The following is a 12,640-nucleotide window of genomic DNA, read 5'->3' as shown; positions in this document are numbered from 1 at the left end:
CAATCCTACCAGCTAGATGGTAGGAATTTTCTTCAATGGTCGCAGCTAATCAAAACCCTTCTTAAGGGCCAAGGAAAGAGCACTCACCTAACTGGGAATCCTCCACCAGAAACTGACCCAGGTTTTAGTACATGGGATGTGGAAGACTCCCACATCATGTCGTGGCTATGGAGCACAATATAACCAGATATCAGCAAGAACTTTATGTTCCTTAGTATTGCCCGAGAAGTTTGGGAGACTGTTTATCAGACTTACTCGAAGGCCAAGGATGCATCCGTAATCTTTGATGTCAAAACAAAGATCAATGGTTCAAAGCAAGGCCAATTAATAGTCATGAAGTATTATAATCTGATGCTAGGCCTATGGTTAGAGCTTGATCAATACCAAGCTATAAAGATGGTGTGCCAAGCGGATATTGCTGCCCTCAATCAGATTCTTGAAAGAGACCGAATAGTAGAGTTCCTAGCTGGCTTAAATCCCGAGTTCAATCAGGTATGGGTTCAAATTCTCGGTAAAGATAAATTACCTAGCCTAAATGAGGTGTTTGCTATTGTTAGAAGTGAAGAAAATAGGAGAGGAGCCATGCTTGGTGGATCCAATATGGAAGGATCAGTACTCATTTCCAGCAAAAAATCATGGAAGTAGCCAACAAACTGAAATAAGTTCGGACGAGAAGGGCAGTGGTGCACCTTCTGTAATAAGCCGAGACACACTAAGGAGACCTGCTTCAAGTTGCATGGGAAGGAAGCAGTCCTTAACAGACTTGGTGGATTCAAGAATATAAGAACTCAAGGTCCTCCACAAAATTACCCTCAAAGCTACCTTTCAAACAAAGAGCAAGAGGGAGAAGCAGAAAAGGAAGAAAGGCCGGGTGTTGGAACTGGTACTGGTGCTGGAATGGACTTCAACCAACTCAATAAAGAGGAGATTAATAAGCTGAAGGAGTTCCTAAAGACCATTCAAGATGGAGGAGCATCCTGCTCCATGGCTCAACAAGGTAAACAAATCTATTTTACTCCTTTTTTAGCCTCCAAAACTGATAGGAATAACACATGGATCTTGGATTTAGTGGCTACTAACCATATGACACCCAATTTCCAGTTTTTTGATACTTATGAGCCTTTTATATCATCCAAACAAATCACTATTGCCAATGGGACCACAATTCCCATTAAAGGAAAAGGCAAAGTTAACTTTGGTCCAAATTTGTCAATAAATCCGGTACTTTATGTACCAGATTTAACCCTTAGCCTTATCTCCATAAAACAACTCACTCAAGACCTCAATTGCAATGTTGTTTTCTCTCTATATGTGTGTAAATTTCAGGACATGGACACGGGGAGGACGATTGGTGTGGCTAAAGAGCAACATGGGCTGTATATCTTACAAGGGAGGAGCACTAAGCCTAAAGATCAGTTGCAGGCAGCCTACTCAACCTAGAAAACAGCCTCTGACCAAGCTGCCATTTGGCTTCATCATCTTCGCCTAGGTCATCCTCCTTTTAGTTTAGTGAAGGAAATGTTTCCTATTTTATTAAAAACCTTTGATCCTAGTATTTTTCAGTGTGATGTGTGTGTTATGGCCAAACATCATAGAACCTCTTATTCAATTAGCAATAAACTATTATCTAGACCTTTTGCTTTGATTCATTCAGATGTTTGGGGTCCTTCAAGAATTTCAAATCAGTTGGGGGCCAAGTGGTTCATCTCATTCATAGATGATTGTACTAGAATGTGTTGGGTTTTCCTAATTAAGGATAAGGCTAGCATTGGGACTGTTCTCCCTTATTTTTGCAAAATGATTCACACACAATTTGGAACTCAAATTCAAAAATTTGGGACAGATAATGCAAGGGATTATTTCAATGATCACTTACATCTCTTCTTCCAAAACGAAGGAATTGTCCATGAATCTTCATGCATCGACACTCCACAACAAAAATGGAGTGGCCGAGAGGAAGATGAGGCATCTTCTTAATGTCACTCGAACCCTTCTTCATTATCATAATATTCCTAAATATCTATGGGGGGAGGTAGTCTTGACAACTACTTATGTCATTAATAGGGTCCCATCTAAGATTCTTAACAATCAAAGTCCTTTCCAAAGTCTAACCAAGTTCTTCCCAGGCCTGAAACTACATTCTCCATTGCCTCTCAAAGTTTTTGGATGTGTATGTTTTGTTCACATACCTAAGGTCCACTGAGACAAGCTAGATCCTAGAGCAAAAAGATGTGTCTTCATAGGGTATTCTCCAACCCAAAAAGGATACAAGTGTTATGATCCTATCTCTCGAAAAGTCTATATTTCTAAGGATGTCACCTTCATTGAGTCCCAATCCTTTTTTGATTCTCAGCCTAAGTGGGAGCATACTCAACCAGAAACTATGGATAATTTCTTTCCAGAAACCCCTACTTCAACCAGTGATTCTATCCACCATTTCCTTAAGCCTTTCCCATCAAATAACACTGAATCAACAAACTAGCAACTGATTTCTACCAATTGATACAAAGGCTCACCCTATGTGTACAAGAGACGATCTTCAACCCACACCAATTACAGCCCCTAATTCAAGAGTGGAGGAACACATATTTGAAGAGCAACATACTAGCCAAACAGAATCAGAATTCCCAGATCTAGACCTTCCTATTGCCATCCGGAAAGGGGTCCGAACATGCACCAAACATCCCGTACCAAATTTTCTATCCTACCATCGCCTTTCTCCTATCTACAGAAGCTTCCTAACAACCCTAGATGCTAGTGTTATTCCAAAATCAGTGGAGGAGGCACTAAAGGATCCAAATTGGAAAGAAGCCATGTAAGAAGAGATGAGGGCCTTGCACAAGAATCGAACTTAGGAGGAGGTAACTCAACCCAAGGGAATTAAACCAATGGGCTGCAGATGGGTCTTTAATTTAAAATACAAAGCTGATGGTACTCTTGAGAGATACAAGGCAAGGCTAGTGGCCAAGGGTTATACTCAATCCTATGGGATTGATTATCTTGAGACTTTTGCCCTAGTAACAAAGATGACAACAATTTGAGTTCTCATATCATTAGCAGCAAATTTTGGGTGGAAACTACAACAACTAGATGTTAAAAATGCATTCTTGCATGGGAATTTAGAGGAAGAAGTATTCATGGAATTATCTCCTGGATTTTCTCATAACAAAGAAGGGCAAGTGTGTAGATTGAAGAAGGCATTATATGGACTTAAACAGTCTCCACATGCATGGTTTGGGCGATTTTCTACAGCAATGCATAAAATGGGATACCAGCAAAGCCGAGGGGACCACACCCTCTTCATCAAACACACAAAAGATAAGGTAATTGCTCTATTAGTTTATGTTGATGACATTATTGTGACAGGAAATGATGAAGCTGAGCAAGAAGGCCTAAAACAAAATCTTGCTAAGGAATTTGAGATTAAAGACCTTGGAAGGCTAAAGTATTTCTTAGGCATTGAGGTGGCCTATTCTCAAAAGGGAATCTACCTATCTCAGCACAAGTACACTCTTGACTTATTGACTGAGACTGGACTGCTAGGAGGAAAGGGAGCTTAGGTTCTAGTAGATCCAAACATCAAGCTACGAGAAAATTACTCTGGAAAAGCAATAGATAAATGGCAGTTTCAAAGGTTGGTAGGGAAACTGATACATCTCTCACATACTAGGACGGACATAGCATTTGGAGTAAGCCTAGTAAGTCAATTCATGCATAGCCCCAATGAAGAGCACATGCAAGCAGTAAGGAAAATTCTTCATTATTTAAAAGCTACACCAGGCAAAGGCATTCTTTTTGCACCAAGAGCTATTCTAAAAGTTCAAGGGTACGCGAATGTTGATTATGAAGGTTCTTTAGTTGATAAACGTTCCACAACTGGGTATTGAATGTTCCTAGGAGGAAATTTGGTATCTTGGAGGAGTAAGAGACAAGGAGTAGTAGCACGATCAAGTGCTGAGGCAGAATTCAGAGCTATGGCTCTTGGTGTGTGTGAACTCTTGTGGCTAAAAATTATCCTAGAAGATTTGAAGGTTCTGTTGAGAATCCCACATCGCCTCCACAAGGGAGACCTGGGCTATATATAAGGAGAATGATCATTCCACCTGTTAAGCTAGCTTTTCAGGTTGGAGTTCTACTTTTAACTTCTCACATGGGATCAGAGCTAACCCTTGGCTATCGTGGTCATGGACCAGTACCTTGCCTGATCACCTGGGCATGTATCAGTTACTGGAGAAGCTTCGGCGTGGGGGGGAGTGTTGAGAATCCCACATCGCCTCCACAAGGGAGACCTAGGCTATATATAAGGAGGAGGATCCCTCCACCTGTTAAGCTAGCTTTTCAGGTTGGAGTTCTATCTCTAACTTCTTATAGGTTCAAATACAATATCCTCTTGAGCTTCTATCCGACAATCAATCAGCAATCAATATTGCTCATAATCTGGTACAACACGACCGAACCAAGCACATTGAGATTGACAAGTATTTCATTAAAGAAAAACTAGAATCCAAGCTATTGCAAATTTCCTATGTTTCAACTAATCAACAGGTGGCAGATCTTCTCACTAAAGGATTGCCTATTAGGAAATTTGAGGAACTAGTAAGCAAGCTGGGAATGGAAGACATCCACTCACCAGCTGAGGGAGAGTGTTAAAATATCCAAAGATATAACAGCAAGGAGGCAACTGAGATCAAGTTTAGAGATAGGTTGTTTTATGTTTTATTCTTTTATCCCTTGTATTTATCTTTGTGTTTTATCTTCTTATTGTATTTAAATTAATGTAATTTAGTTCTAGATAGAAGGTAAGTAATCTAGTCCTGTAAAATAGGAATGTAATCTAGTCCTAAAATATAGAAGAATTCTTAAGAAACTCTTGTATAAATTTTATTATTGACATCAATAAAATTATAAGGAATACCAGTTCCTTTTCCAACATGTTCTTATGGAAGGAAATCTAGTTTTTGGAAAAGTAAGAAACAAAATGTAGTAGCTAGATCCAGTGCGGAGGTAGAGTATCGGACTATGGCTAATACAACTTGTGAGCTCATCTGGCTTAAGCAACTCCTGCAGGAACTTAAGTTTTATGAAGTATTCCCTATGAAGGTTGTTTGTGATAATCAGGCTACCTTACACATTACTTCCAATCCAGTGTTCCATGAACGGACCAAGCATATTGAAATCGACTATCATTTTATTAGAGAAAAGTTGGTTGAAGGTATTATTGTTATAGAGTTTGTTAACTCTAATGATCAACTTGCAGATGTCTTCACCAAGTCTCTAAAATATTCTCGGGTAGAATATATTTGTAACAAGCTTGGTGCATATGGTATCTATGCTTCAACTTGAGGGGGAGTGTTGAATTGTATATAGAAAAAGTTAGCATTATGTCATGATGATGTCATGGTATTTGTATATATATGTGCTCCATTTCTTAGTTTGTAATCAAGAGAGAAATTCTTCGAACTATCTCTCTCTCTCTAAATTCTCACACGGCAAACACTCAATAGGCTGGAGTAATGGACTCTTCAAAATCATTGACAACTGAGTTCAACAAGAAAGAAATTACCAAACTGAGACAACTAATTGGATCCCTAGAGAAATCGACTAGATCAGATACTTGTACCCTAACTTTTTCAAGTATTTCTTCCTTCTCTCATCACAGAATGCCTCAAATACTACTCTCTCAAGTGTTTGGATCATTGATTCAGGGGTCACAGATTATATAACCTGTTCCTTCCACAAATTTATTTCATATACCCCTTGTCCTAGCAACAAAAAGATTACCATAGCTGATGGTACAACCACTAGGGTAGCAAGTCAAGGAGATGTTTATATCAATGAATCTCTTACTTTAAAAAATGCCTTACATGTACCTAAGTTATTTACTAACCTTGTTTCAATTCAGAAACTCACCACGGATACTAATTGTAGGGTGATTTTTCATCTCTTTTATTGTGAAATTCAGGAGTAGGACACAAGGAAGATGATTGGACATGCTAAAGAGAAAGGTCTCTATTATCTTGAGGAACAAGGTGGATAGGAGAATAGGATAGCTAAGTCCTTTCCAATGTCCTGTATGACTAAATCCTCATGGTCACGTAGAGAAAAGATTTGGCTACAACACCCTACATTTTGGTCATCCATCTTTTAACGTTCTTAAGATAATGTATTTATTATTCAAAGGATTAGGTGGAGAAGACTTTCAGTGTGACATATGTGAACTTGCAAAACATAAGAAGACATCCTTTCCAATTAATATGAAAATGAGCCCTTTTCCATTTGCTCTTATACATAGTGACATCTGGGGTCCATCTCCTATTCCTAACATCACTGGGGCTCGGTGGTTTATGTCATTTATAGATGATTGTACTCGTGTCACTTGGATTTATCTTTTAAAGAACAAATTTGAAGTGAGTTCTATATTTCCTATTTTCTATAATATGGTAAGAATTCAATTCAATGTTGAGATTAAACAAATTCGATCTGATAATGCTAAGAACTATTTCAATAAGTTCCTTACTTCCTATTTCCAAGTAAGAGACATAATTCATGAGTCCTCTTGTGTGAATACTCCACAGCAAAATAGGGTGGCTGAAAGAAAGAATGGACATCTTCTAACTATCACTAGAGCTCTCCTATTTCAAAGGAATGTCCCAAAACAGTACTAGGGGGATGCTAGCTTAACTGCTACTTATCTTATAAACTGGTTGCCATCAAGAAATCTAAATTCTCAAAGTCCCCTCCAATTGTTGTCTCAATTCTTTCCACAGGTTTCAATCTCTAATGGTCTTATACCTAGAATATTTGGGTGTGCAGCATTTGTTCATTTACACTCTCAACAAAGGGGAAAACTTGATCCTAAAGCTCTTAGATGTATTTTTGTTGGACATTCACCTACTCAAAAGGGGTATAAGTGTTTTCATCCCCCAATTAAAAAATTCTTTGTATTAGTGGATGTTACATTTGTTAAACAAAATCAGTCTTAGTCAGAATTCTCTTCAAGGGGATACCTCAATAACTGAGGAAAAGGACAGAAACTTATTTCTTCTTGAGTTTCCATCCTCATTACCTCCATTTGTTCAACACATACAACCTATTGTTGCATCCTTACAACCTACATCTAATACTCAGTCTAAGCCTCAAGAACAAATACAAGAAGTTCTAATTCAAGAGCCTAAACATTGTCCATTTCAAGTATACTCAAGAAGAAAGAGACCCACTACTCATTCAACATCTATTCAAGTATCTAAATCAGCACCTGGTCTTAACATTGATCATAATGAGGTAATCACTTCTACTTCTATCTCTCCTAATGAAATTGAACTTGTTGCTGCCTTATCTAACTTGAGTGATAGTGACCTACCTATTGCTACTAGCAAAGGAACTAGAACTTGCACAAAACACCCCATGCACCTATTCATGTCCTATAAAAATTTGTCTCCCAGTCATAAAGCCTTTCTTGCCAACATAAACTCAATTCCCATACCAAAAACAGTATCTGAGGCATTAAGAAATGAGAATTGGAGGGATGCTATGAGGGTAGAGATGCAAGCACTTGAAAAGAATAGGACATGGGATCTAGTAAGGCTACCTAAAGGGAAGAAACTAGTGGGGTGTAGACGAATATTCACAGTTAAATACAACTCAGATAGGACATTAAAAAGATATGAAGCAAGATTTGTTGCTAAGGGCTATACCAAAACCTATGATGTAAATTATCTTGAGACTTTTGCTCCAATTGTAAAAATGAATACCATAAGGATATTTCTATCTCTAGCAGCTAACTTTAGTTGGAAACTATAACAATTTGATGTAAAAAATGCCTTTCTACATGGAGATCTAGAGGAAGAAATCTATATGGAAGTACCACCAAGATTGAGTTTAACAAAAGAAAAAGGTGTGGTATGCAGGTTAAACAAAGCTCTATATGGGTTGAAGCAATCACCAAGGAGTTTGGTTTGGAAAATTTTTCAAAACCATGCTGAAGTTGGGATACAAACAAAGCCAAGGAGACCATACCCTATTCATAAGATATTTTGTTGATAGAAAAGTGACTGTTTTGTTGGTCTATGTAGATGATATTATAATGACAAGAGATGACTTGGAAGGAATGGAAAGTCTAAAGAAGTGTTTGATAAAAGAATTTGAAATTAAAGAGTTAGGCAAGCTGAAGTATTTCTTAGGTATCAAAGTGGCTCACTCTCAACAAGGGATTTTCATATCCCAACAGAAGTATATTCTTGATTTATTAATCGAGATCAGTATGCTAGGGTTAGTTATTATTAAATATTTTTCTTAACAAAAGATGCCCTCTTCTCCCGTGCATTTTTCATACTTCAATCTATATATTATTTGGTCAAACTCATTATCTTTTTTATCAACTGCACCTTATCCTAAACAAGTTAGGGTCGGTGATTATTTGGTCAAACTACTTTAGTATTTTTCATCTTTTCAATGCTAGCTTTACTTCACTTGGACATATATGTCTATAGAACCTGTAATTCTTATCTTCTTCAAAGTTACTAAAATGCCCCAATATAACGCTTTTTTCTCCACCTTCATTGAATAACTTCAAAACATATGCATTCCATCTCCCTTGATCACTTCCTCATTTACTAGTGCTTTTTAGTTTTTGTCTTTTATACATTTCACTTGGCTTAAATCCCCTGTTTTTTCTCTCTCATGTTTATCTAATGTGTGTGTGTGTATATATATATATATCTTTGTCCATACATCTCCAGATGCATTTAATAATGAGTTCAAGATGATTTTACAGAAAGAAGAAGAAGGGTTTGATCATCAGGAAGTTGCAGTGCCCCTTGTATCTGATCCAGAGATGGTAACTGATTTATGCTTAGTTTGAAGTACCAACAATCTGCTAAAGTGGTTGCTGAAAAAACCAACTCTCTTGCAGCTTTTGTCAATGGAAGAGTTGCGAGAGAGACGTATCACTGATCCCCGTCTTCCCAGGTATAAGATTTTCAGATATGGTGTCACTTTGGCCTTTGTATGTCATTTTTGTCATTCTCTGGAGTGGAAATTTGGAATGCTTCTATCTCTGTCCCTTTTGTCTTGTTCTAGAATTGTTTTTATTCTGTGTTTCGCTAATAACAAGTTTTATACAATTCAGTGACAGTTACTGATTTGTTTACCACATTAGCTACTTGATAGGACAACTGCTAACTGACACACAAGCTTGATCTCCCCTTGTTCCAGATCAGTTGAAACAAATTTGCTAAATGAGACGTGTAATGCTCATGTCAACTGTGACCTCTTACCAAAAAAAGAAAAAGAACTGTGAGAACCTCGCTATTGAATTTGTTAAATAAGAGATTAATTTAGTTCTAACAATAGCAATAATAATCATAGGCCTTGATCCCACTAGGTGGGGTTGTCTGCATGAGTTCTAGACCTCCATGCATCTCTATCTATAGCCATGTTATCTATAATGCCATCATATCCTATGTCATGTCTAAAGGTTTGTCGCTAAGTTTACTTCGGTCTTCCTCTCTCTCTTTTTCAACAAATTTCCTCCATTTTATCCAATTCCTCTGAATCTATTCTATTACATTAACAATAATCACAAGCCTTACTCCCACCAATTGTCTACCTTTAATTATATTTTATTAAGTAAATGAATTGCAAAAGATGTCTTGGTGGATGTGACAAAAGGAGGCATGAATACTAAGTTTGAGTAATGAAGGGATACCTTAGAATCCAAACATTTGAAGTTGAGCAAATCAAAAATCAAATTTATGAAATATAACTCAATACTCAAGTGAAAATAGAAGTGTAGATGATGTTATGGTGAGATTTGAAGATCAAGATTTTCAATGAAAAAAATTAGTTAAGATATCTTGGATCAATTGTTTAAAATGATTTTGAATGTTAAACACAAAAATTAAGGTGGGATAGTTAGAGTGGGGAAGTGCTTATAGCCTTTTATGTTCCGTAAAATTCTAAGAAGCATTGGTGAGGAGAATGGATGGAATTGAAAAAGTTTGTGAGAGAGAGAGAGAGTCTGAATTGCTTATATATAGGCCATTAAAGAGACGTATCATAGAGCTAAAACACATGCTAGAAAGTATTATTTTGATCTAAAAGAGTCTGGTTTTGTATCTGTAAAGTATTATTTTTATATATTCTTGGTTTTTCCCTTCTCTATCTTTATTAAAATTTAATTTTGATGTTTGCTTCATTGTATGGATTTAGCTTCATGCAATGTTGGTACCATTAATGTGTGGCCAAATGATTTGATTTTTAACAATGGTTATCCTGAATAGTTGATCTGGATCATCTGGAATAAGAAAAATATGTCTTTTTCTATTTCAATGAAGCCTAACAGTCAATTGTAACAGAACATACCGGAATAAGGTTGCTACTGCAAATTTTGTGCCATGGCCCATAGATATAAGATTCTGTGAGCCTAATACTTCGACCAATCAAACTAAATCTCCTCCAAGGTTAGTCCCATTAGCCCATTCATGACTTTTCTCCGGAGTTCTTAGTGCTTGAATATATAGGCCATCTTTAAGCTTTTGAATATGCTGGTACATTCACAATTTATCTCATTGGAGAGCAATACGAATATCTTGCAGTTTAAGGTATTGGTTTAGAGCAAAAGGGAAACTCTCAGATGACCAGGCTTTGCATAGGTAAGAAACTTCTTTCTTACAGTTCTTTTGTTAGTTATTCTTTCATGGAGGAAATTGAACAGATTGAGTGTTAGTAAAGCAGATGGCAGCTCATTTTAATTTCATTATGCTTTAATTTTGATCAAAATTCTCTGAATGTTTCTTTCCTTTTGTGTTTTGAACCATCTAATATCTCAAAGATTGATATGCTGATGACTGAGGGCACATAGTATCAAGTGATTGTGGAATAGAAGATGCCCCAATTTTGGATTTGAAGTGTGTGCATCACAAACTTTCACAAGAACATCCATCCATATAATTTTCTCGGCAGAACAAAAAGCTAAATCTAGAATGATTTTCTGAACCATGTCATAATTCACTAACAGGCATCTCTTGAGATGTTATTTAATGTATTCATCTAGATCAAGGTCTATGTATCTTGTTAATTTCATGTGATAATAAATGTAATCATGTGAACTTTGCAGATGTGTAGTGGCATATGCATCAGATTTAATATTTCTTCAAGTCAGCTTGAATCCTCATCGGAAAAGGGGGTTAAAACCTACATCGACCAGTTTAGATCATGCGTAAGTATGCATGCTCTTTTGCGATGTAACTAATTCTCAAATTGCAATTTTAATGCACATGCTTTTCCTTTTTTCAAAATGCATTCTAGCTTCTAGAACACGTATAAATGTCAGCCCAACTGTCTTATCAGGTCCATTGCCTTAATACCAACCAGGCTTGATCTCCATCAAGGTTTGTCAAAGTCGGTTGGATGCTGGATATTCTAAGACAATGACAATATTGTAGTAGATATTTTGTGGATTTTCATTTACTGACATTATTAGAGTAAACTATTTAAACGTGTACCAAACAAATTGAACAAAACTTCTCTCACCTAATAGGCGATGGTTCAAAAACTACCAAAGGGATAGGCCTGCCTTGTGCTCCAGTTGACTGACCCATTCAGTCTATAGAGCCTTGCACTTGCAGTTTAGGTAGTATTATTCATCGCTCTCTTTATTGACTCGTTAACTAATCACTTATACACAAAAAACCCATTTAAGGTTTTGGTTTTCCTGTTAGGGCATGACTATTGTTGAATCTAGATCATATATTAAATGGGACTAAGCTCGTTAGAATATCTGAATGATCTTTATGAAAACCAAGGTTGATGAAGTTCCTTATCAACTATTTCTGTTTAATACATCTGCTTGAAGCCCTAGATTTCCTAGTAACCTCTGTGCATCTGGTGGTCAGCCAGATTCTCTGGGAAGTAGATTACATATTTAATAAATACTTAGATTCAGGATTTTGTCTGATTAGGGTGTTTAAATTTGTGAAAGCATATGTCAAATAGTGGTGTAATTCTGTATGATAGGGTAGGATTGAGTTGTGTGTAAAGCTCCCCATTGTCCCTGACTAATTCTGCATCTGGCGTGATGATGAGCAACCCCTCCAAGCCATATTGGAACTCCCCTGCCCCAAAAGAAAAAATATATAAAAAACAAACAAACAAACAAACAAAAAAAACACTGACTGGTGGTATTCATCTGCAAACCACCTGTTTCAGTTAAGCATGAGATGCATCAGAACAATTCCAACCCTAGACTATCTCTTGCTGATTACTTGCTAATCAACGTTAATCAAGTGTTCAAAGAGATGAGGAGAAGGAAGAGGAGCAGGAGGAGTGTGAGGAGAAGAAGCAGGTGAAGGATATTTCTGTGTGATGTTTTTATTTTTTATATCTAAATTGCAACTATTTTTATTTAATTAATTTATTATTTTGAAACCTATTTGATCTCAATCTGACTATTGAGCCTTTCCCTTTTATGGTTTGATACCCGGTCCAGTGTTCTGAACATCGGTTGAGCCACAAAGGTGGCTAAGTGCAGATTAATATGACTGAATGATGGGAAGACACAAAATGGAGTGAACAATAATCTAGATAGATGGTTTGCCCCACGCATTATGATCCTGTCCCGTACAGCAGTTTGGTGTCTCTG

General features: G+C 37.0%; 1 protein-coding gene across 9 annotated transcripts in view; it reads left to right on the top strand.

Annotated features, from left to right (window-relative positions):
- Positions 1–12,640, top strand: part of LOC127801064 (acyl-CoA hydrolase 2) — a 69,320-nt gene that overhangs the window by 51,685 nt on the left and 4,995 nt on the right. For 7 of the 9 annotated variants that reach the window (XM_052335878.1, XM_052335880.1, XM_052335884.1 and 4 more), the window contains 5 exons: positions 8,774–8,836; positions 8,912–8,967; positions 10,356–10,460; positions 10,596–10,652; positions 11,117–11,218. In XM_052335878.1, the coding sequence (XP_052191838.1) occupies positions 8,774–8,836; positions 8,912–8,967; positions 10,356–10,460; positions 10,596–10,652; positions 11,117–11,218 (383 nt within the window). The remainder of the gene's footprint in view (positions 1–8,773; positions 8,837–8,911; positions 8,968–10,355; positions 10,461–10,595; positions 10,653–11,116; positions 11,219–12,640) is intronic. The other 2 variants (XM_052335879.1, XM_052335886.1) reach the window with 1 other exon arrangement.

This window comes from Diospyros lotus, chromosome 5, assembly GCF_014633365.1.
Source record: "Diospyros lotus cultivar Yz01 chromosome 5, ASM1463336v1, whole genome shotgun sequence".
Classification (NCBI taxonomy): domain Eukaryota; kingdom Viridiplantae; phylum Streptophyta; class Magnoliopsida; order Ericales; family Ebenaceae; genus Diospyros; species Diospyros lotus.
The sequence above is the reverse complement of the archived record's forward strand: the minus strand, read 5'-3'. Positions and strand labels throughout refer to the sequence as shown.